General features: G+C 33.9%; 2 protein-coding genes across 2 annotated transcripts; both read right to left on the reverse strand.

The window, feature by feature from the left end:
* Positions 1-1,322: 1,322 nt before the first annotated feature.
* On the reverse strand, positions 1,323-11,571 carry LOC132730336 (probable ribosome biogenesis protein RLP24). Its single transcript, XM_060716236.1, has 5 exons — positions 11,414-11,571; positions 5,163-5,349; positions 3,685-3,748; positions 2,383-2,465; positions 1,323-1,884 (listed from the first exon to the last, which is right to left on the reverse strand). Exons 1-5 carry the CDS (start codon positions 11,492-11,494, stop codon positions 1,808-1,810), a joined length of 492 nt encoding a protein of 163 aa, XP_060572219.1. The 5' UTR covers positions 11,495-11,571; the 3' UTR covers positions 1,323-1,807.
* Positions 11,572-19,636: 8,065 nt separating this feature from the next.
* Positions 19,637-24,515, reverse strand: LOC132730344 (uncharacterized). Its single transcript, XM_060716248.1, has one exon. It carries the CDS (start codon positions 24,030-24,032, stop codon positions 21,636-21,638), a length of 2,397 nt encoding a protein of 798 aa, XP_060572231.1. The 5' UTR covers positions 24,033-24,515; the 3' UTR covers positions 19,637-21,635.
* Between the last annotated feature and the right edge of the window lie 1,363 nt (positions 24,516-25,878).

Genomic DNA, 25,878 nt, shown 5'->3' on the forward strand with positions numbered 1-25,878 from the left:
ACTCTAAGTTAAAATGTCTAACCCGAACAAGGCAATGATATGTGCATCTTCTCTTGGTATTGAAGGTTCCAATAAAGTTTTGTTGAATTCCAGCCAGTAGTTGCAGAGAAGTACCGCGGAAACGATTTTTGCTCTATATGCATTCTGCATAACTAATCAAGAGCCATAACTCTGAGTTAAAGTGTCTGACCCAAACAATGTGATGTTATGCGCATCTCCTCTTGGTATTGAAGGTTCCAATAAAGTTTTGTTGAATTCCAGCCAGTAGTTGCAGAGAAGTAGCGCAGATATGATTTTTGCTCTATATGCATACTGCATAACTAATCAAGGGCCATAACTCTGAGTTAAAGGGTCTGACCAGAACAAGCCCACAAAACAACGCCAAAACTATATCCCCCTCCTGATTCCATCAGCGGGGGATAATTACCTGCCCGGATGAATGAAATCCATAGTTAAATTTTGAAGTTTAAATTAAAGCTTTTATTCACTTAATGTTTTTGAAGAGTAAATTTCACAGTTATTTCATAAGTATAGATCTTTAACAACATTATACCCAAATTTGAGTAAAAAGTTCATTCTAGTTTCATGATCTAGTTACTTCAAAGTTTTCATAACAATACTTGTCCAATAGAATTCAGTATTGTATTCAACAAAATACAGTGTATTCATAATAATTACCGTAATACACAAGGTACTTAAAACCATGCAGTTCTGATATGTTCTATTACAGTACCATATTTTGATAAATGCTGTATCAATTGCAAGAATGAATCAAGTCTATATACATGTATAAACTTCTCACTGTTTTATCCTTTACACCTGGAATTTTCTATGTTTCAAAAGTGGAACAGTTAAGAAACATTCCATGCACGAGATCTCATGTGGTCATATGACCAAACAGGCAGGAATTTTTTAAACAGATGTGGAAAAGCATGCTCTCTCAACCTTAAACAGGCTAGCTTTTTAGAGAAGTACACCTAAATTTAACCCCATACCCAGGTGCTTGGACTGAACAAGATATTATCAGACTGTACAATGTTGGAGGCTCAAATTTTGTATTAAGATATGGAAATCTCTTAAACTTTAAATCAAAACGTGGCAAATCCATCAATAATGCTCTAAGATTATCTAAACTACTTGAAAATTGTTAACATAAAATGCTTGTTCTCTAAGGCACAAGAAGATTTAGAGTTGTGCAGACTCAAAAGAGTATCAGACATTGGTATATGTAAAATCCAGAAAAACTTCACAATAATTCATCTTGAGACCTTTGTATATCCATAAAATTGATCTATATTTAGCACAGATAAAAACAACAAAAATTGAAATGGTTTATTTATTGCATTCCTCATATATTATAGAGCTTACCATAAACTCTCTCAGCAACACAATAAAATAATAGTATGTCATCTAACAAACAATGAGAAAGTCTATATTCTGTATTAAAACATTGTAGTCTTGTAGGATATTTTTGTTAAGTCTTTCCATTACAACAACTTTCCTTTTTCTTCTCAAAAATAACAGCAGAACATGAATGTTGTAACAGACTGCTCAATTACTTCTCATTTATAAATACTTATAGTTCTATTCTGTAAAAGAACTTTTACTAAAAATATTTCAAAAGAGCACAATAGTTCATTAAAAGGAACAATATGACAGTTTATTACTCACAATATTTAATTAATTGTAGTTTAATCTTTAAAATTCTTATTTAATTTTGTTGTGTTAAAGTTATTTCAATACCCAAATAAATAATCAATGTAGTTTAATGAGTAAGTTTATCAAAGACTTGTATGTTAGTTTATTATCACACTTCTTCCATCTTCTCGGCATCATCTTCCTCGATAACTTGTACCAACTTCTTCTCCATCTTTACTGACCGTGCTGTAACAAAAATAAATATGATAAAACTTTAGATGGTCTTAATGCCCTCATGAGTCTGTTTAAAATTATCAATCACAAACATATAAGTTCTACCAAAATGTTTTCTCGATCAGTATCACTATCCTATCCTATCCAAGAAATGGCTATGCATTTATGATTTAAAACAAGAGCCGGTGAACCGGGTGATGCTCAACAAATAGGTCTTGGACACAGGAAGGTATACCTCTTGTAGTGTCAGAGTTATGTCACAGACAAAGTTCAAAGTGTAAAAATAACCCAAATGTTGTGCATGACACGTTGTCTCAATATGGTGATCATTTCTGTGAAATAGTTTTAAAATCCGACTTCAAATAACAAGTTATGGGCTGGACACAAAGTCGGGACGTACGTACATACGTACGTAGGTACAGACGGACAACCTGACGACTATATGCTCCCCCAAAATTATTCGGGGAGCATGAAAAGTAACACACATAATTTTAAAAAGATATAACTGACCTGCAGGTGATTTGATAAGATGTATGTTTTTCTCAACTTCCTTTAAGTCTGCCTCTTTACGTAATTCTTTGCCTTTCTTTAATCTGTAAATAATGAATAATATTTGTCATGTGTTGCAATTTAGATAAGAATATCAATCCCAAGGGTATCTGCCCAATGTGTGGTAAAAAGGCTTATCCAATGCAGCACTACATTATGATTTGTAACTACACTGAATATATATAGTTATTTTTTTTGAAGATGCACCAAGACAGTAAAGGTCAGATGGGGATTTTCCAGCTTTACTGGTGGAGAAAGACCTTGGGTGTCCGTCTATGCATTATTCAAACACAAACAGGCACCTGAGTAGAACAACTGATGTTCCGCAAGCTAGCTGGACAGCTTTATTACATGAAAGAACCCAAGATCCCTCACAGGATTCAAACCCAAAGAGGTGGGAAGAAGTTGTTTGAAGTCAACAACCTACAAATACACAGAGTAATCACCATACAAGATGATCATGATAGTCCTAGATATCTCGTGTGAGATACATTGAAAGAAAAGGTCATAATTTTTAAAAGCAAATGTAAGTCATTGGGATAGTAGGGCCATTTTGTCAAGAAGACCATGGTTCATTTAGCAGAGGTCCACTAGGCATAACAATATGCCAAAACTTAAGCTTGAAATATTTTACCACATGAAGATTAAAATATGTTAAGCTATGGAAGTCTATGTAAACTTAACAGTTTCCAGGATGGGCCTAATTTCACCTCTCGGAGGTAAATTTTAATTTTTTGTAGACGGTGGCAGGGTAATGTTACATACCAAGTTATTTAACCCTAGGCAATTAAGTTTCTGAGATTATTGAAGTTTCTTTCCTACACAATTCAAATTTCAGGTTAACACCCCCCCCCCTCCCCCACACACACACACATGGAAGAAGTTACACAAAGCGTATACTGTTTTACATTTTACTTGGTAAAAGAAACCTTTAAATAGCTACATTTTGTATATCTAATAAAATTTATTCACATTTAAATTATATTGTTTCCATAATCTGATGGACCATTCTTGAAAAAGTTGTAACATAGAATTTCTCTCTTATTTTACACACATGAATATTGTAGGAAATCAGAATAAGATGTTCTGGAACACAATATGCGTTTTTACTGTTATTTATAAAACTTTTTTAAAGGTCAACTGAGTAATTTTTCTAGACTTTACAACTTTTCCTTTAGAGAAGATTTAAATTATTTTTCTTATATTAGCCTATGTTGACAAATTGAACACATTTTAACTAAAAATGTAAATAAAATAATTTACCTGTTTAGGATAAATTGGTTCTGTCTTCTGGTTTTAATTTCTGTTATTCTTTGCATGGCTTTCACTGTAATATATAAATAGTGAAAATATTAAAAAATACTTATCATACCACCAACCAAAAACAAATTTGGCACCATTCTACAAAAGTATATGTATTTCCCCTATCTTTTTTTGAAAAAAAATACATGTAACAAACATCATGAGTATAATACTGTATTGTTACTTTTGCATGTATATGCAGCAAAAAATGCCTGAAGTTATCACAAGGGAAAACAACATGAAAATCCCCCCACCCATATCCCCTTTCAGGTAATGTTCAGCTCTGGTAACAGATACTGCTAAGCAGCTTGTCCTTAAAATCCTTTAGGAGATCAGCAATCATTTTGTTAATTCCATCGTCGGATACCCACGATTGATAAACATGTCACACAACATGCAATCATTGATAAATGTTAATGGTTCGGCCGTGGATATCCGACGATGGTTAATTCATGCTAGTGTGTAAGCACTGATCTGACATTGACATTCCGAAAAATGTATTCAATACATTTTTTATTTTGGAAAATTTGCTGGTAAAAGTAAGATTTCTTTTCAAAGTAAGAAACAACTTATTAATATATATTATAAAGCCATATGAGCCCCGTCATGACAAAACAAACATAATGTGTTTGCGACCAGCACGGATCCAGACCAGCCTGCGCAGTCTGATCAGGATCCATGCTGTTCGCTTACAGATCTTATAACAAGTAAAGAAACTGATAGCAAACAGCATGGATCCTGATCAGACTGCACGGATACGCAGACTGGTCTGGATCCATGCTGGTTGCAAACCCATTATGTTGACGCGGCTCAATTATAACTTTTGAAAAGATTTGACTAGTATGAATATCATGGTATTAACTAATACACACTACAAGTTTAAATTGTGGTATTGGTTATAATTGTTGCACAAACAATGAAATGGTCATATGGTGACATTATAGTTTTTCTGGAGGAAGACCTCTGGCGCCCCTCTATTATTTCAGGCACAGACAGGCCCCTATGTAGTACCACTGATGTTCCGTAAGCTGGCTGGATAGCTTCCTTATATGACGGAACAGGCAAGACTCAAACCCACAGTGGCAAGGGGCAAGTGCTTTAAGTTAAAGATATTAACCACTCGGCCACAGATGATCCCACAAAATTTAGGTATTACTTCAATACTTAAATACTTGCAGAGTGGTTAACGCTTCGAACAAGTAATGTAATGATACTAACCGCATGGGTTCAAACCCCGTCAGGGGCAAATCGTTGTTTCTTTGAGCAAGAAAGTTTGCACTCATTGCTCTGCAGAATTGGATTCGAAAGTGTGTCTATAAGCTTAATGAAGCTTCCTACATAATTGAACTAAAATAAATTATGTAAAACCCAATACTTTAAATAGTGCTCTCATCCATATATTTGTTGTATCAATGTTTAGTATAGACTTTAACACTTACCTGTATTTGTCCAAAGTTCTCTGTTATATTTTACAGGAACATTCCTTCTCTTTTCAAATTCAAATGATGGATCGACTGCCAAATCTTTTCCTGCAGCTTTTCTGAAAGCCTTTGTCCACCTTGATTTTCTTGGGTTACGCTTCTTTTTAAAAGCTTTGTGACATTTTGAACGACAAAATTTGAAAATCTGAAAAGTTATAAAATATTACTGCAATAAAGTGTTTTCAAACAACACCTATGACGTACAGATTGTAGGTATTGGTTACAATCTGTTTCATCACGCACGAAAAATTAAAAGTTGCATTTGATCATTTCTAAAATACAAAATTATTGCATACAATGATACAGAATAACATTCAAGTTTAAACAACTTTCCACCCAGAGATAAAGTTTGGTCAAAATCAGAGATTGTCTTTAAAGTTGAGGCTAACTTCATATAATTTAAGTGGAAATCTGGGTAAATTCAGCCCAAAAACTAACTCCCCCCCCTGAGTCATTTTGGCCCTATACCAACACAGCATAGGTTAACTTCGCCCATAATTATATATAATTATTACTAGTTATGATATATATCATGTTTAAACAGCATTGGTGGTTATAAAGAACAACTTGTAAAAAAAGTTGTTTAATATAATTACATTTCTTGTCATAAATTCATTTATAATTACATTTCTTGTCATAAAATTAAATCTAAAAGCGTTATGGATATGGATCAATTATAAAACATCTTGTCTTGGTATCTCTTTTTAACAACAATCAGGCCTCAATCAATTTTGTATATGTATTTTGTTCTTCTATTCTAAAATTGCTTAATAATACATATTCTTTGAATTTAAAATACAAGAACAGCATTTGTAAATGTATTTGTTAGGGGTGTCACACATAGACAAAATGCTAACTGTTTAAACGGTGATGTACTATAACCGTGTTGAAAGCTTAAACGACCATACTAATAAAATCCTTAGATTAAAACAGGATTTTTTTCCAGGATTTTGGGAACATGACCCAAACCCATGGAATTGGGAATTCCAGAGATGTTTTATTAAAAAATGGGAAAATATTCATGACTTAAATTTTGCAGTGATTGAATGAATGCAAAGAATTACTGTCTAGGATGGCATCTTCAAACATTTAAGTACCATAAGAGTGAAGAAGACCTTATTTTCAAAGTGTTAAGAATATGTTATTCAATATTTTTATTTTGTATTTTTCAACTGGGAATTTTTTCCAGTGGATTGGGAAAATAATATACTATTTTCAATTGGGAATATGACCGAATTTCGACTATAAAGTAAGCCAAAAAGAAATCCCTGTAAAATCATTTCAAAATTAACTTTGTTTCTTCATGGCAAGATTTGACATTTTGTTTGTATTTTGTTGTACTCAAAAATGATCACAATAATTGAATTCATATCCAAATATGGAGTAACTATTTTCTGCTATGGTCTTACCATATTTGATCAGATCAGAAAAAAAACATTATTGAGTACAACTAAAATACTAAAAGCCGATGTACTCTGATTGAAAACGGAAGCGTAGACTGGTGTCCTGCGCACTTATATAGGAACCATAATAGAAAGAGGGAACCTAAATAAACGGAAGCAGTGTATAAAATACCAAATGACAATTTTAAAACGGAAAATGTAAAATAAAAATGAACGATTATTTTAAACTATTTTACGGTAAAAGAAAATCGAGCTCGCTTTGAGGCTTTGCCTTTTTCTGTTTTTCATATTATTAACATAGAATAAAATTGTAATAAAAAAACTGAGGTAATATTTAGAATAAATTACAACTTTTTTTGCCAGCCCCTTTGTATAATACTAACCTCGGTTACCCGTTATTGAATTTTCTAACCAGTTTTTAACTAAGAACCAAGCATACCAGTTTAAATGGATAAATTGACACCCTTAGGACCATAAATGTAGAAGAGATTTTGAAACTTGTTTCAGTGAAATAAAAAACTTTTTTCACATCTTACTATTTGGACTTATTTCATTTTGTTGTTAAACAGTATCCCCGTCTGCCACTTTCTGATCAGCTTACAGATTTTTCAACCAAACTGACAGTGAAATTATTAAAATTATTTTTTTCTCACCATTGATAAAGATTTGTAATTGTACTTTGAAACGAAACGTATCCTACCGTGACCCAAATTCGGCGTTCTCCTAAATTCGGCGATGTTTTGTTTTTCGTCATTTACGCGAGATTTCAGAGGTGAAGGTCAATCATGTTTATGTCCGACGGTTTATTTTTACAACACGAGTGATTTTCTGCGCTAAAGATTGAGATAAGGCTGGTAAACATTAAAATTGTATATGACATGGAGAAAATTGTGTGTTTTACCTGATGCAAATTTATGTTTATCGATACTTTCCTCTATTTGACACAGGCGCTAGTCACATAATCAAATATTTTACATAATCAGTCTATATATGTATATAAAGATATAAGGCCCCCAACGAAACAAAAACATCATGCGGAACAAACAAGAACAATGCTGAAAGAAACAACCAGATCACGGTTATCTCTTTCTGGTCGCCATCTGAAAGGATCAATCCAAGCGTTAAAGCTTTTTATTTCATTAAAATTCTTCAAATAGCAAAGAAATTAGTAAAAGTTTCAGAAAATGCCAATATATTCAATCCATGTCGTTTTCGACGTCCAACTTATTCATGTATACAAACACGATTTCTGGTCGATTTCTACGAAATAAATAGAAAACATCTAAAATTTCCTCATAAAATTCATAAACAAACTCTTTTTCTATCAATCTGCGAAGTCTAAATTGAACTAGAGCCCTCTTTGTACTCAAATATTTAAAAAATATTGGTTGTAGAAGCGGAGGTCAAGTAAAGTGCGCCATTTGTAATTTGAAGTGACAGATAAATGAAGCAAAGAAATAGTATTATACGATTGGTCAATAGTATTCCGGTAATTATCTTAACCAATCAAATCCTTATATAATATTCAGAGCGGAACAGTATATACATGCGCTATACATGGCGATAAAATACTGTCACAAGTGAGATCCTTGTGTATTTTTTAATGAAATACGTACAAAGAGGGCATTTGATCAGTGAAGACTTCGCAGATCGATAGGAAAAGAGTTTATTTATGGAACGTACGTGGAAATTCTAGCCGTTTTTTTTTTTTCCCGTAAAAATCGATCAGAAATCGTGTTTGTATACATGAATGGACTGGACGTCGAAAACGACATGAATTGAAAATAATGGCATTTTGCGAAACTTTTCACAATTTCTTTGCTATTTGAGGGATTTTAATGAAATAAAAAGCGTTGGCACTTGGATTGATCCTTTCAGATGGCGATCAGAAAGAGATAACCGTGATCTGGTTGTTTCTTTCAGCATTGTTCTTGTTTGTTCCGCATGATGTTTTTGTTTCGTTGGGGGCCTTATATCTTTATATACATATATAGACCGATTATGTAAAATATTTGATTATGTGACTAGCGCCTGTGTCTATTTGATTGTTATTGTTGCATAAAATAATTTGACAGTCGCCGTCTGTTATCTTACTATTTTTACTGCCGATCTAGGCCAACGTACTTCCTCACAATCCCGCCAAAATTAAAAATTTACTGTAACCAATCAGAATCGCCGAATTTAGGTGACGTTTTCAGATAGTAGTAAGATTTTACATCAGCCACATTTGTTTATATTTGGTAGCCACTGAACGATTACAATGTTAGAAATTAATTTTAAGTAAGTTAAAAATAGTTGCAGTAAAATTATATCAAGTAGAATTATAGATTACTGTAGTTAATTGAAAATGCCATTGACATTTGTTCTTATATTGGATTTCCTTCAAGGACGAACTAAACCACCTTTGTTCTATTCACATACCAACTAAAGTCACAAAAACACGTCGAGATCTACCATGGTTAAACAAGTCCATTATTCGAAAAATTAGGAAACGTGATAGAACTTATTCAAACATTAAAAGGTCAAAGTCCCCATCAAATGATTTGGTCAAAAAGCTCAAAGTACTTAAAAGTGAAATCCAAAGAGAAACTAGGAAAGCATACTGGCAATACCTAGACTCTGTCATTTTTAGCCAAGACTCCCAAAATGTGAAAAATAAAAAATTCTACCAATATGTTAAAAGTAACAATACTGAAAGTTGTGGTGTGGCACCCCTCAAATCAGAAGGTCAAACATTTACTGATCCAGTTGCAAAAGCAAATATCCTTAACTCCCAGTTTGAGTCTGTCATCTATCGGCCTCAGCCCCTCAGCTTATCCCAGGCCTGCAAACAGAAGCTTATTCCAAAACACCACCCATCTATGCCAAAAGTATCTATATTGGAAGATGGTGTGAAGGAACTTTTTAAAGGCCTAAACCCAAATAAAGCTTCTGGTCCTGACCAAATATCCCCTAGGTTACTAAAAGAGCTCCATCAAGAGGTTACTCCCATACTGACACACATCTTCCAGATCTCACTTAAAACAGGTATTGTCCCAGAAGACTGGAAGCATTCAATAATTGTCCCAGTTTACAAAAAGGTCCAAAATGCAAACCCAGCAATTATAGACCAATCTCCCTCACATGTATAGCGTCCAAATTGATGGCGCACATCTTAGTGTCCAATACTATGTCCTTTTATGATAACACAACATCCTTAGCCCCTATCAACATGGCTTCAGGTCAAAACGGAGTTGTGAGTCCCAGCTAGTAAGCTTCTCCCAGGAAATTCATGACAATCTTGAAAGTGGCCAACAAACTGATGTCATAGTCATGGATTTCAGTAAGGCATTTGATAAGGTGGACCATCACAAACTTGTGAGTAAACTAGAAAGATTGGGTATAAGTTATGAGGTTACAAATTGGGTCCATTCCTTCCTTAAGTCACGCTCCCAGCAAGTTGTAGTTGAAGGTCAAAAATCAGGAATTCTACCAGTTTCTCTCAGGTGTCCCCCAAGGCTCGGTATTAGGTCCCTGTCTTTTCCTTTCTTACATAGATGACCTCCCAGATAGTGTCAAAGGTAAGGTTAGACTCTTTGCAGATGATACTGTTGTCTACCTAACCATCAGATCCAAACAAGATGCCCAAACCCTCCAAGATGACCTTCATGCTTTAGAAAAATGGGAAAAAGACTGGTCCATGGAATTCAACCCTGACAAATGTGAAGTTCTCAGGATAACAAGAAAAAGAAACCCTGTAATATTTCCTTATACCCTCCATAACATCCAACTAAACTCAACTCAAGAAGCGAAATACCTAGGAGTCTCTATTAGTCAAGACCTTTCATGGACCAAACATATAAACAACATCACATCTAAAGCTAATAACTCCCTCAGATTCATTAGAAGAAATGTTAAAACTCCAAATAAAAAGATAAAAGAAACTGCATATAAGACCTATGTTAGACCTCAGGTTGAATATTGCTCCATAGTTTGGCATCCTTGGCAGAAATACTTAATTTATAAGATAGAGCAAGTACAAAGATCAGCTGCTAGATACATTTTTAATGATTATGACTATACAAGTAGTGTCTCAAAAATGATAAATGATCTTAATTGGCAAACCCTTGAACAGCGTCGAAACATCAGTGCTGTAACCTACTTGTATAAAATCCAAAACAACATTGTTTTTGTAGACCACCAACACCTTACTCAAACAAGAAATCTGAACTACCTGATACCCTACTCGAGGACACAATATCATCAAAATTCTTTCTTTCCTAGGAGCATACGTCTTTGGAATAGCCTTCCCCTAACAGTTCAGTCTAGCCCCAGTTTAAACATCTTTACTGAGAGGCTTGACCCATTCTATAAATTCTAAACTGCACACTATGTTTTTAAATTAATAGTCTTGTAGAACTTTTATTCTTTTAACTTTTTAATTTGCACATAAATAAATTCTTTTATTAACAGTTCCCTGACAACGCGCCTGCTAGTCATAATCATAATTGATTGTTAAGCAGTATGATGTAGATGTAGATATCGCCGAATTTAGGTTACACCGGGATACTTTGTGTAATCATTCATTTAAAACTTAATTCTTCTAATTCGAACAGAGAATCGTTTTACTGATAATCTTATACGTAACGTCAATTTGAAGTATTAATACATTCACAATAGGCACCCTGGCGTTGTGTTTATATATGTATGTATAGTGAACATTCTTCGGATAATGTGTTTGTCCGAAAAAAAACCACATTAAATTTTGATTATGTAAATCAAATACTGAATCAATTTGTTGAGACATTACATTAAATATTAACGTACCTTACAGTCATTTCTTACGAATTGTATACCATGACCAGGGTATACTGTAGAGGAACAGAAATAACACTTTTCTAAACGCATGTTTTCTGTGTTGATTGCAATAAAACCATTTCCGGAAAGGGAGATAATAGCGGTAGAGCTGCTTTCGGCCGTTTTCCGTTTTTGTTCCGGAAAGGAGCACAAAGCCGTTTTATTCAGTTGGTCATAAATTTAATCAAATAATTTCTTCTGTTGCATTTGACCAATAACATTAGTTATAGATTCCTGTCCATGTATAATCAAACATTAATTTTTCTGTTTAGCATTCACATTTTTTCCTGGCGGTGTAGGTATTTTAGTATCACATCACTTATTTAAAATTGAGCTATATAACATTTAGTAATTTTAAGTAACGGAAACTTGAAAAAATTGAGTGTTTTACAACACCATTTATCGCGATTTAAATGATACTGTATGGCATTATAATAAACTGTTTTCAAAATGGCCAAACTATGACCAGTAAATTTTATTGAATAAGTTGTTATTAGAAGAAAATACCTTAATGTTACAGATTATGGCTTTTTTGTACAGTAATTACATATTAAGTTCATTACTTGTTTTTTCTCCCTTCTTGTTTTAAAGCGTTAAGTACCGTGAACTAAGAGGAGTGCAGTATAATAGTTATTTGCGCTCACGCTAGCCTGGTCGACGTTCTGTTGTTGTTGTTAATAAACGAGTTTTATTTTATACTTATACTTTTATTTTATACTTATAAACCATTTACTGTTTAGTATTTATCGCAAAGAATTTAGAAATTTGCACCCAGTTACATTCAATAATAAGTTCCATTCTTATTGAGACTATAATCCTCTCTCATCGTCTTTCTTCTCTTTCCCACTATTTTGTTTTCTTCTTTTATATATATTCTTACATTTTAGACATCTATACTTGTAGTTAATCTATTCTATATAAGTTTATATATAAATATATATTTATATGTGTGTATAATTAATACTTATTCCCTTGTATAGTATATACTAACTTTAAACTTATTTAAGACAAACCATATAGTTCGCCAAAGGAGAAGAATTCTATAAGACTTGTCTTTCATTCTCATCCTTTTCCATTGTGTAAAAATATTTTGTTTGTTATATATTTGTATGTACATTATATATACTTTCGGGAATAAATATAATTAAACCAACAAGTCAAATAACTATTCTGGTTTACGAAGCGGAAATTACGCCATATATTTATACTAACTCAAACATAAATAAATACATAAATGTTTAAACTCGTCGCACCCATAAGTCAAAGTATGATGTATGACATAATGATAATTTTTATTGAAAAATACATCAATGATGGGTGACTAAATATCACAAGCTCTTTATCTTTTCTCTCATAAAATTCACACATTTTGGCATTTGACAGAATAACGTCAGAATGAATACAACCTGTCATTTTGTCACGTAAATAACGCGAAAATTCTCCTTCCAGTAGTAAAGATTGAACATTTTTATCGTCATGTGGTGGAATAAATGAAGGGATGTTGACCTAGTTATCCTAGAATTCGGATACATCAGCGCGACAATGCTACATATATTGTATTACTTTAAACATCACTTACACACTCATAAATTTTATTTTTAAAAACTTAAAATTTTATTACAAATACATATTTAAAAACATGGTATTAAACTTGATATTATTCTGCTGTTATACGTTTTAAGATGCGTTTTATTACATAATTCCTGGTGCAATTTTTTGTATTACTTTGTGCATCACGTACTTTACACGTTGTTTGATAAGCTCTCTCAATATATAGTCCTTGGGGGTTTCTTCCTTCGGAAATTACAGTTAGGGCGTGTAACATTCAAAATTGAAAAGTACGGACTCAGATTAAAGTGACAGTATGCTCATCCACAGGTAAAATTGTCGGTGAACAGGTAAAAATCAAAATAACTTGACATTTTGTCTTAATTGGTTCAATTTTACATTTCAATAAGAAAAAATCAATAATCCACATTACCAACGGAAAGTCTATAAATATCCTTTACAATGTATTGTAAATGTGCAATTCTAAATAAGAGTGGGGCAGTCTTTTTATGATTTACATCGTTTATATATTGTATCATAAACATTTTTCTTTATCAATTGTTGGTCAATCATCCTTTTAAAAGTCAATCTTTTGAAATATATTAATTATTCAACTCAACTTGACTGTGAAAAAATGAGCACAATGGCTATTAAATTTTAGTCTGAAACAATAAGAAATGAACGTTGTCTAAAAATCACAGAACCAGAGCTATATAAAGACCCGGCCATACCGCAAGAACCTTGCTGGAGCGTTCCTTGAACTGTAGGGAGAGGGGACCGAATGTCGACAACGCTCGTCACCGCTGAAGCCGGTGTTGCAATAGCGTTGGCTTATCGGTAGCTGGCGGAAGCGAGCGTTGGTTTAGCGGTTATGCGATCGTTGATAGAGCGGCGTCCTGCGCACGCGTGCGTTGGCTCGGCGGGGGTTTCAAGTTGGTTTAGCGGCATAACGCTTTTAACTACGGAGCTGAACTGATCGCTTTCATCATTCCTCAGCTCCGCCATCAGCTTGTCATACAGTCCATGTTCAGGCCTTCTCAGTATCCACTGTCTGACCCACACAACTCTGTTTCTCCGTCTTCTCTCTCAACAGCTTGTTGCAATCTGAGGTGGTTCTGATTCTGCTGCTGGACTAGTGCACCAATCATAGCAAGTCTATCAGCATCCATGGTAGTACAGTTGTACTGTAACTTTGAGCAAATTCAATGTAAATGAGGTCTGCAATCAACGGCAGCCCGATTCCAAATGATCTCCTGTTCCATTTCTCTCCGTAAGTATAGCCAAATTCTGGTCCCGCTCCAACACCTCCATACCAACGAAAAACCAAAGTTCATCACCGCAATGGATCGCTGCTTCAACGCCCAGCACCGTTCCAGCAATCACGGGTCCGCTCGTAAAACTCCTAAAACCGTTCCACCAAAGTTTGTGCAACGTTTAATCACCGCCCGGGCAAAGCTAGCAAAGCAGCGGTGGTCCAGCGTTCAAGATTTCTGCGTTAGCCTAGCGGACGTAAGCGTCCACGAACTTGCATCTAGCGGTACCAAAATTTGACTGGGCGTTGTAGGAGCGGTTGGGGACTTTGCCGGAGCGGAAAATTTCCCGCTCCTCACGGCTCGCAAAATTAATTTCGTGCAGCTCAAAACTTTCGGGGCGATAGGAGGGACCATAAGTGGTGACCGAGCGTATACGGCATTGCCTTAACGGGGACCAACTTCTGGTGAACGGTAACGAGTGGTGATTAATTATTTTCACCGCTCCAGGAACGCTTAAGCAAAGTTCTTGCGGTGTGACCGAGCCTTAAAAGTCTGTGCTAAAATATATCGGGACTATAGAATGTCAGAGCTACATGAGCATGTTAACTGGAAATATATTTCTTAGCATTATTACCGAAAGATTGAGCACGCATATAGTGCCGCTGTTATTTACCAAGGTATTTTTTATTGACCATCAACCTCATTGTACACCTCTTATTCTTCACATACCATCAAAATAGTCATCGTCGATAAGCCTTTATTTCTTCTTCTATAATATCAAAGAAGATGTCCAACACCCCATATATACATGTATTTATTCAACGAAATGTGCCGATACGACTCTTTAGTTTTGTTGGTGGTTTTCACTCATGATCACGACAGTAAGCCACATTGAATTTACCAGAGCACAGTTCAGCTACATCATCGTTTCTTGGCAGGCTGTTAATTAAGCAGTAAACCAGAACTAATTGTCTCCACTTTTGTAAGGAACTGAAATTTCTGCACATGCCAGAGCAGAGGAAAAGATTTCATGATCAATCACAACGAAAGCGACCTGCACCGTCCGGGAATTGAACCCGGATCGCCCGATTCACAGACCAACGCTCTACTTATTGAGCTAACCGGCCGCGGATGGCCTTTTACGAGTCTTTTCATCTTCAGAACCGTGTTATGCTTCTCTAACAGAAATGAAAATGTGTGTTCATTTGCCATTATGTCAAAGGCTGTTTTTATTTTACACACAATGAACAAAGGCGTAGCGGGCCTACACACATGTAATGTTGTTGTTCTTTTGTTCGTAAAATACATTCATGGTGTTTCTGTTTGATCTAATCATTTACAATAGGGAAAGAGAAATATTTCTTTTGAACTTTCGAAATGTTCGTTTTAAGAGTGATTATAAAATGTTGATGAATACATTACATAATCGCATTAAATCAAAGACAAGAATGTATAACAAGACAAGTTACCATATCTTTCTAACGTAAAACAAGCTCATTATACGTGCTTATAATGAAACATTTGAATACTAATTCAATTAAATAATTCATTAGCTACCGTACATAAATATCACACAAACATGTGAAGTATATATATCATCTCAGTTACTATACTCATATGAGTGGTTTAGCATAATAATACTTGTCCTGGGAATAACCCTTTAGCTCGGAGACTTTGTTTAATTGATTTTCTCAGTTTTGAGTTTTGAATAGACCGGATTTTACTGTCAATATACAAAAATATATCTACCAACATTATAGAACCTTTTCCGACTGCACATAATGCATATATGCTTCCTTGGCTATATACTGCGAATTCACTTAAATTCGTGGGCATGAAATTTACAGTACTGATGACACTTGGCTGGGCTAATTAATTTCGGTTCCAGCAGGAGGGGTAGGTTAAAGGGACAAGAGGCATGTGCAATATCTATGCTTTGGGAAAAAATTATTGACATTCTCACGGGTATATAATCAAAGTTCAGAAGGAGCTGAATTTGTTTGTGTCTCAGAATGTCAGAAAGGTGAAGGTTGTGAGATTATAAAACAATTTGTTTTTGTATGGTGCCACCAATGCTTTCCAGCGTTTTAATTGTAGTAGATTGGCTATAAGACTAAATGCAACACTGATATTCAATCCAATGTTTATTTGACTTAAACAATTTGAAAAAAAATGAGTTGCCTTAACTGGGATTTGAACTCCAGACCTTTTGTTCCTAAGCGAACGCACAAACCCCTCGGCCACGGTGAATTTATATGTAAACGGCCTAAAGAAAACCATATTATTCTAAATTAGGGTTTGTAACGACGCTAACTGTTGTTTAACACATAGTCATGGCGCTTACTATAAGCATGTACATCTATAAAGAATAAAACAATATTAGAAATCTTCGACCATTCGGGAATAATTTTGCTTGAAAATGAATGCGCCTGTCATGTGACCATATTTACGCAGTGATCTTCCCTGAATTTTTTCGGCCTTTGTGTTACATATAAAGGGAAATAACCGCTTCAAAAAAGCGGACTACTTTTGGCAATTGCAATTAACAGCATTAGAGTCTGAAATTTCGCTACCATTATTTGTTTGGTCTGACGACCCAAACAAATAAAAACTGATGTTAAACAGGAAATGCAGAAGAAACCTGCATATAAATGTTCACTATTATTTACAGAAGGACCAATACATTGGATATTTTGATATACAATTTAATTTCGCTGATATGTATTCATGCTATGATCTTGTTTTAAGTCTTTATTGCGCGCCAATAATATAAAAGATACTTGCTTTGTATGGAATCATAACGGCGAATAATATGGACATAATTACTGCGTTGAAAATCTCCTTTACGACTTTTTTAACTTATGTTATTGTGTCCCAGTCTGTTATCCTCAAATCGTATGGAATTTAACGGAAGTCATTTCATGATAATCGCTTGTACATGTGCAATAGACGCGTTTAAATTTGAGTTGTTGAATAAAAAGCGTTGTATGCTTGCTGAAATAATTGCTTTATATTAATTGGTTTCTCAGAATGAGCAGCATGCCAATTGAAATGATGGCATAAAGTCTTGCTGTAGTAGGTTTAGTGTGTAACTTCAAGATGCTAATACTTTGAGCTGTCCATTATGTAGTGAAAATACAATACACAAATGATTATTAACATATTTATCCTTTACCTACAATGTGTGATTACCGATATGTATGTAAAATGCAATAATGATTCACGCCAATATAATCATTACATTAATAAGTGTAGATAAATAACATTATTAGATATCTATATATCAAAAATCACATTAAGTATAAGGTTTATTAGAAAGGCGGAGGGGAAGAAAAAGTAGATATACGTTAACACCTTTCATAACTGTTGTATGACTAGACGAAATAAGTGTAATAGATGAAAATAGTTTATATTATACCAACGTTCATTTACATTCTGATTTAATATATTCATACCAAAATTATCCAAAATAGGATTTCTTGCAAAGGCGAAACACACCAGATATTTCAAATTTCAGACAATTAAAAGTAAATGTGTTTTATATACATTTAACAAATTTAACATTGAATATTTGATCGAAGACTTAGTGCAATTTTTTATTTCTTTTTTTTTTCGCTGCGCTCACCAACAATCTGACAATTTATATGCGTTTGTTTTAAGTCACACCGTCACATGTGGTAACACTTTACAACATCCTGTGTTGGTGGTTTTCCGCCACCATGTATTTTTTCAGGTGTAAGTGGGGTAACAGAACCACAGTCCGTCTGTAAGCTAGGTCGATGGTTTCTTCGTTTTATTTCATGAACAGTACGGTATAAATAAGAAAAAAATATCATATGCATAATTTGTCATGACAGGAGGCACGATCCGACAAAATATTACTTTTGAAGATTCGTGAGTTCACTTGTCAACAAAACCTGAATTTAACCTACTGTTAAACCATGTACAATAGTATATATCTAATATTATCTCTGTCAAGCATTGTTTGTTAAATTTCCTATCTACATCTTATATTAAATCATTTCTTCATAAGGATGGAAATCAAAACCACGTGAAATGTTTCCGAATTGTGCAGATTATCATATCAGAAAGCAAATCATGTGATTTATGTTTTAGACTGATGACAAATTTACGAAGCTTATTGAAATTTCCTGTACATACACGTTTTTGCCTAGATTTCATAACTATGTGTGACATACATGTATTTTACCGCAAAAAGACGAAAATGGAAGTGCTCACAAATTTGATAACTGTATGTAAAAAAAAATCGAGAGAGAGAGAGAAAAAAAAAGATCAATTTATATTGTGAAATTAGAATGGTAATGGGAAAATCAGCGTAATTGCAGGTCCACGTTCAAAGATTTTTAAGAAGGAGAAGAAAGATAAAAGAAGCTTAAAATATTTTATTCTTTTATGAAGCATACTGGTAGGCATGCAGCACTTTTAATAAATTTCCTGACTTAACGATAAGATTTATTCACAACGAGCGATATCGATTTATAATGTCGATGAGGAATATTTGTTCGTAAATGTATTAGAACATATCTATTCACTTGAACAGTAATAATTTTTTCCTTCTTTTTACAGTTTTAGCAGTGTGATGCGTAAAATAAAGACGAATAACACGCATCTGAAATTCACTATTTTCTTTTCAGTCTACAGTTTTTATATACGGAACTTGATGATTAAAACGGCAAATTTTTCTTTCAAACCATACACCCAAGAACATCCATTTACATATATATTTATTACTATAATTAACATGAACAGTCTCTTATATTTGAATGGCAGTATATATACATTGTTTTTACTGTCGTTTTATCTTTGGTATACCGGGGTTATATGTATATGTATCAATGAAACAAAAAACAATGTATATTATTTACTATTCCACAAACATGCACGACTTTAAATGCGTTTTAATTTCTAAATTTCTGACTTCTTGCTACCCTCGACATTATAAGTTGATTGTTCGCGATTTCTCTATTTTAATATCCAGACGAAAATAAATAACAACTCAAACAATTGTTTCAATAACTTTAAATGAAATTTTCTTTTACACAACAATACAGAAATAACCTTCGTGAAAGACTTTAACAGATTATAATCTTTTTTTATATTTGTAAACCTTTCATGTTCTAAAAACAACTGTTTTTCAATCCGATATTTGTTTAATGATTGTCGTAAAATATATAATTTTGTGTCCCGCTAATTCATTAATGTTTTTTCGCCTTTGACATTGACATCCTAACATCAAAGAACATACAAAACCATTGATGAAATTCCTAAATATCATTTCAGTAAAACATTGCTTATATTCGTATGGAGTTGAAAAAGTTAACTGCATTTGAAAGCGTTAAATCTCCTACTTCAAAGAATATTCTTTTCTTACAGTATTTGGTTTCACAACTGACTTATTATTTATAAATTTATAAATATATCTACGTTAGTGGCTTTAACACCTTGTTGTATCAGCCTGTGCATCCGGAGAGTTTTTTTTTATATTAATAAACTAAGTGGCAAAAATAAGAAATAATCTGAACAAAACAATCATAATTATCATGTTTCGATATTGCATAATTTAGTAAACAAAATCAACATTTATATACAATAACCAAATAATCTAAACTAATGATGAAATATCATTCACACACAAAATACATGCGTACATTTTCATGATAATTATAACATATTGATGATTTATTAAGTAAATTAGTCAATATGACTTATAAAACCGCATACATAATATAGCTTTCAAACATATACAAATGTAATTACAAAGTATAAAAAAACTACTTTCTATCTACTTTATCAAGAAAAAGAACACATTGTTTTAAGCGGGAAGCGTTTGGTTGACGAAATAAATTTCAAAAATACTTCAGCATTGTTAAAGTTAATATTATAGATGTAGAATTACCTCTGAATGCTAAATTTAGTAGATTTTTGTGTCAGTTGCAACGCCGATGAGCTTCGCGTAAACTTGAAATTTGTTTAACTATTTTTGTTTTCTAGTTTAAAAATTTATATTTTTTCTTTTGTAGTAGCAGCATTGTGTTTGTGTTTATGAAATTATTAAATCATTGTGGAATTTTTATGACATTCCTCTTTGATAATAACGAATGACTTTGACATTATGATGTTTTATAATGTAAACTACTATAACTTTGCAAGGGCAAAAACAATTTTGCCATCGGTCATAGTATACAAAGTTTCTGAAGTTATAAACTGAAAGAACAGACAATATAAAGAATGAATAATACAGCGTTTTAATAATTTAACAGCATTAAAATTTGCATGAAAACATTAAACACAGTCAACTACAAACTTTAAATATCTTTTAAAGTAAGAAAAATAGGTTAAATATCGTTTCCTTTAAGATAATTTAAGATTGCACATTTATATACTTTAAATTAAGATAAAAAATAAATCTGTACGTAAAATGGTTAAATAGGAGAGAAAAAAGTTCACGTAGGCGGAAGACGTATGCACGTCACTTTTCAAAGTTAGGTACGTAAAAATGAAACGTTCAGTAATTAACTTCTTCTTAACATGCCCGCATCCGAAGTCGTTATTGTTTCATAATTTATCAAAGGCAGGAATAAGCTAGAAAGTGTCCATTAATATGTCGGGATATGATTTATGATCTCAAATCCTGTTATACTCCGTCCTTTTTGTCAATTAATGTCACCCCTTACCGCAATAAACGCGTAAGTTTCTGTTAAAGAAAGTACTATTTTATTATCCTCTTGGTTCATATGACTGTCCAACCTCAGCCCCTGAACTGTGTCTGTATTTTTATCACAATATGACTCTTATAAGTTAGAATATATTTCGATAAATTTAGCTCCATCTTTATAGAGTATATTCATTACATTCCAAATATATTATTTTTCATTCTTTTAGACGTGGAACGTACTGCATAGCGTTCTTGTCAAACATTTTGAAAAAGTATTATATTTAATATTTTAATTTATGATTTTTATTTCATACAGCATTCTTGTCATATCCATATAACACAACTGCGCATGCCTGAAGGACTGAAATATTTTGTTTCAGTTTAGTAAATACACACATGGAGGATTGAAATATTCTGCTGTAGTTAAATAAATAGACCAGTAATTATTATTCCTTGTTGTATAGAAACCTTGATCGGTAGAATATCATCAGTATTGTTGACCTCGAATGTTTACGTGAATCGCAGGCAAAGTTGTTAGTACGATGTCGACAAGAAACTTTGACATCAGGCAGTTCAGATCCAGTGGCCATCTCATTGAATCGTCACATTTTGTGAAATTTTGTGTCTTTCTTCTTATATAATATCACTCTAGACCATAATATATCACGAAATTGTATGGATTTTGATATCAATATTTTTGCCGTGTTTACTTTTTTTATCTATGAGGGCCCAACATTTGACGTATGAAACTATTCCAAGCTAGTTGTTGCGCCACTGTTGGATGAAGTACGTTTCTATTTCTATTATAAATACTACGACTTGGAGTCGGTATATCATTCAAAGTCCTTTCTCGAACAGGCAAAGAAGATATGTCTCTATTTAAATCGTTATTCAAATTGTTTGATACTGGGTTTGGTAAACGCCTTGACATACGTTCTCTTGTTTGTTGCTGCCGGATCACATCCTGTGTCTGAATACGGTTTTGGCGGGGTAAAGAATTGCCTGAGCTGTGAGGACGAGGTGTTGTGTCAACGAAGCCAGGTCTTCGGTTAGAGCCTCCGCGACTGAAACGCGGACCGTTTGTAAGTTGTCCGAATCTAGATCTCATATCAGTATACCATTGATGGCGCGGCGATTCAGTGAATCTGTTTATATTTCTTCTTGGTGTTGGTACAGGAGCCGCGGTGACTTCAGCAAATCTTGATTTAGTAGTCACCTGTATGTCGGGTACAATATTCCTTGTGTTAAATCGTTCACGTTGTCTATTTCGCGAAACTCTCTGTCGGTCAGGGCGCCGATCTTGTCTTCTGTCTTGTCTGCGATTCTGTTGATTTATGAATGATTGTCCAATAAGTGGCCACACTTTAACGGTTTCTTGGTGAATTTTTGGTTTCCAATTGCGTCTACTGTTTGCAGGGCGGGCGGCCTCTTGCGCGGCTTCTACAGAAATTGATGACGGTTTCCATAAAATTCTTGGCTTATTGCCGTTTTCGTTTTGTTTGCGTAGAGAATCTTGACGTTGTTTTTCAACTATTTCTTGCTGTCTTTGTTGCTCTAAAAGTTGCTGATGGCGTTGTTGAATTTGACGTTGCTCAATAATTTTTTTCTGCCGATTTTGCTCTTCGATGAGTTGTCTACGCCTCATGAGTTCTTCGTGCTGATCAAGCCGATCTTGCTGAGATATTCTTGGAATTATTGGAGGAGGCACTTCAGGAAGACGCGTGCGCATATCAGGTCGCCTAGTGCGCATGCGTACGATTGAATCGCGAGACGGGACCTTTTTGTATATTGACTGTCTTTGTTGCCATCTGTTACTGTTTTGCTGAGGTGGTTGGCGTTTATTGTCGGAAAGGTCTAAAGTAAATAAATTGTTCCTCTGATGCGTTGGAATCAATCTCGAAGATTCGTTGTTATGAATACTTGGTGTAAAAAGTCTCGTTTTTGTTAATGTGTGTTTTATAGCAGGTTGTGGTGCAGGGGTATAATTTGTTACTCCTGGATTATTTGTCCATGATATAAAAGATCTCGGTGGTGGGGGAGGTAGATTCGTCTTTACCAGTCTTGGACCTGTCTGAAACGTCTTTTCGCTCCCATCACAAGCCCATGGAGCAAATGAATGTAGATCCTGCAAAGGGGTTGGTCGCTTTAACCATTCAAGCATTCTGTTTGCACTAATTATATATACATCATTCAATGAAACAAGCTTTTTAATAAATCTGTCCATTGCTTTTAGTCGGTCTGGATAGAAGAACCATGACGGGTGCATATTTATTCCAAACGGCATTCTTGTCGTAGTGTAATAATTATGGAAATTCTTCCATAAAAACTGGTAAGCAGTATCCTCGTCGGGTGGAGCATTCATGCATCCGTCAACATAAACACAGTCGTATGCTTGTTTATAATCTAATAATGATACAACAGGCACTTCCCAAAAACCCGGATGTTTATGTTTCGGACACGGTTTGACCTGACATTCGTAAGGATAGCCGAAATCTAAAGTAAACGGACCTGGAGGTTTCTCTTGAAAGCTTCTTTTGCTGAATGTTAGAGTCGCATCATACGTATACCCAAGCTTCTTCAGGGAATCAGGTTGGAGATCGCCAGTTGGTTTGAGAAATGGACTTCGCCAGCCTGTTATTTCTTTAACAGGAACATTTGCTAGCTTAGCTAAATTTTCTTTTTGAGTTTTAGCCTCTTGAAAAAAGTTTGTCCCATTCATTGTGCTGTGTGTGACACTGTGAGACGCTATCTCCATCCCTTTCCTGTAGAATTCCGAAACAAGTCTGTATTTGGTATTATCATGCGAAATAAATAGTGTCATTGAAACAGGACATCCATTTGGATTTTTCCGGCTTTCGTGAAATAATTGATGATAGAATCCAGAGACTTGTTCTGTTACAGCATCATCGAAAGTAAAAAATACAATCTGAGGTATTTGAGACAGTGATACATTCGTCAAATTAAGCTCGTCCCGACAGCAGAAGCAATCGGGAGGGTTGCATTCCGAGCTCTGTAAGCATTGCTGGCACACAGACGGACTTACAGCTACCGCTTGTTGCACATGTGTCAAACATACCACTGCACTAAAAATAATCCAAAATATAGTTCTCATATTTCCTTTTCTTAAGTCTTACGTAATGACGAAAAGTGAAGTCGCATGAAATTTTTAACTCAATAATGTAAACGAAAGTAAATAAAAAATATTATCACTAGTACTTCATAAGTACAATATATTCGTTTAGTAACTGCGTGTTTTATTATTTCAACTTTATTTATTTATGTAAATCACTATTTAGCTGCCAGAACACGCATTTGTCATTAATAAATCCACCCGTGCTCTACTGTTCCAAACAGTTCACAAGAAACATGACAATTTTTGGGAATGTCTGCGAAGGTACGACTTCACCACTTTCTCCAAATTTGTCGTCTGGTAACGCGCGCGCGTGGTAACTAACTTCATCAATTGTCACACACCACCAAAAACGTTTTACTGCCTGTCAGTGAAAGTTTTATAATACGACCGGTGAAATAATAACAACACCTCATTCTTTTGCCTGAAGGCACACCGCAAAGGATCTGAAGATACACGTTTACATATATATATAGTTCTATATATTAAAACATGAAGACCTTTGTTTATTTATAAACCTAACATGCCTGATGTAATTGTTAAAACACGAGAAAACAAAATGCTATTAGTGGTTAATTTGTTAGTGAAAACTTTATATAGATGTCAGATGTGAGATGTGGGTAAAACATCTGTCATTGAGGTTTTATTTTTTTGAATTTGATGTAATTAATTTTCTAATCATAAGAAAATATTTTTGAACATCTTGTGTGGCGATGGGAGACAGTCGACGAGTGTTTATTACAAAGAAGAATACATGTGTATATCTAATAAATTTATTTATTTGTACGAAAATGCTGAACTAAGCGGGAAAAATAGCATTTAACATGTCAAATCTCAAACACACTTTTGACAGAAAACATAACTTATTTTATTACAAATTTTATTTTAATTATCAAAATGAGCACAAATGTATTGCATTCATGTATGAAATGTATTCATTGGTTAACCCCGGACATGAAATATATGATGATATTTACTCATTAATGTTCCGTCGAGAAAATGCCTGTACAACTTGATTAGAGGAAATACAACTGAAATATAGCTGACATTCATATAATATTTGCTTTTTCCTTCAAATATATTAAAATATTTGTCTCATGACGTTTATAGTGGCATTAAAATCTAGCAACTTTTGTTGTGTTGGCGTGCGCCATGACAAATATATATGCTTTTTTAAGAACTTACAAATAAAAAAAATGTAAACAGCTGAAAAAAAACACACACAACAAAATTCCTACCAAACATCTTTTGATTTTTCTTATACACATACATTTAGGCGCTTACGTTAAGAATATTATTATACAAATAACATGTATATAGAGTAAAAACATTATCCCGAGAAAAAAAACTGTTACGCGAGATGATACTTTTACTGTTACTTACCAACCTATTATTACCCCGACCAAATGCTTCAATGGGACACAATTTCTATAATTGTTTTATTTTTTATAACTTTACTGTGAAAAAAGTGCTGTTACCTATATAACAGTACAAAAATTTAAGTCACATGGTAGACTTGAATAAACAGTAAGAATAACTTCCATTGGCCAATGGGAAAATAGTGAGGGGTAATAAAATCCCTTAAACACGCTTCACTCCATTTCCTTATTTAACAAATTAAATAAACTGAGAACATTATATTACACGATAACGGCTGTAAGCACGTAAGAATGAAAAAAAAGAAACAAAAAAAAAAGAGAAAAAAAACATATTTTAATTTTTCTCTTGAACAATTATACATATACATGGTTTATACTCTAATTAATAACAACCGGCCTTCGTGATTTTACTCCCCATATGTCAATGAAATTTTACCATATCGGTCATG

Source organism: Ruditapes philippinarum, unplaced genomic scaffold (assembly GCF_026571515.1).
Source record: "Ruditapes philippinarum isolate M1 unplaced genomic scaffold, ASM2657151v2 ctg1377_1_1_1_1, whole genome shotgun sequence".
NCBI classification, from domain to species: domain Eukaryota; kingdom Metazoa; phylum Mollusca; class Bivalvia; order Venerida; family Veneridae; genus Ruditapes; species Ruditapes philippinarum.

Bases quoted from the DNA above. Each gene is read 5' to 3' on its own strand.
- LOC132730336 (XM_060716236.1), bottom strand. From the start codon at position 11,494: ATGCGTTTAGAAAAGTGTTATTTCTGTTCCTCTACAGTATACCCTGGT. The intron at 2,466-3,684 runs GTAAATTATTTT...CATTATTTACAG, and splicing joins AACCAATTTATCCTAAACAG to ATTAAAGAAAGGCAAAGAAT. The intron at 1,885-2,382 runs GTCAGTTATATC...TTTTTGTTACAG, and splicing joins TCTTATCAAATCACCTGCAG to CACGGTCAGTAAAGATGGAG.
- LOC132730344 (XM_060716248.1), bottom strand. From the start codon at position 24,032: ATGAGAACTATATTTTGGATTATTTTTAGTGCAGTGGTATGTTTGACA.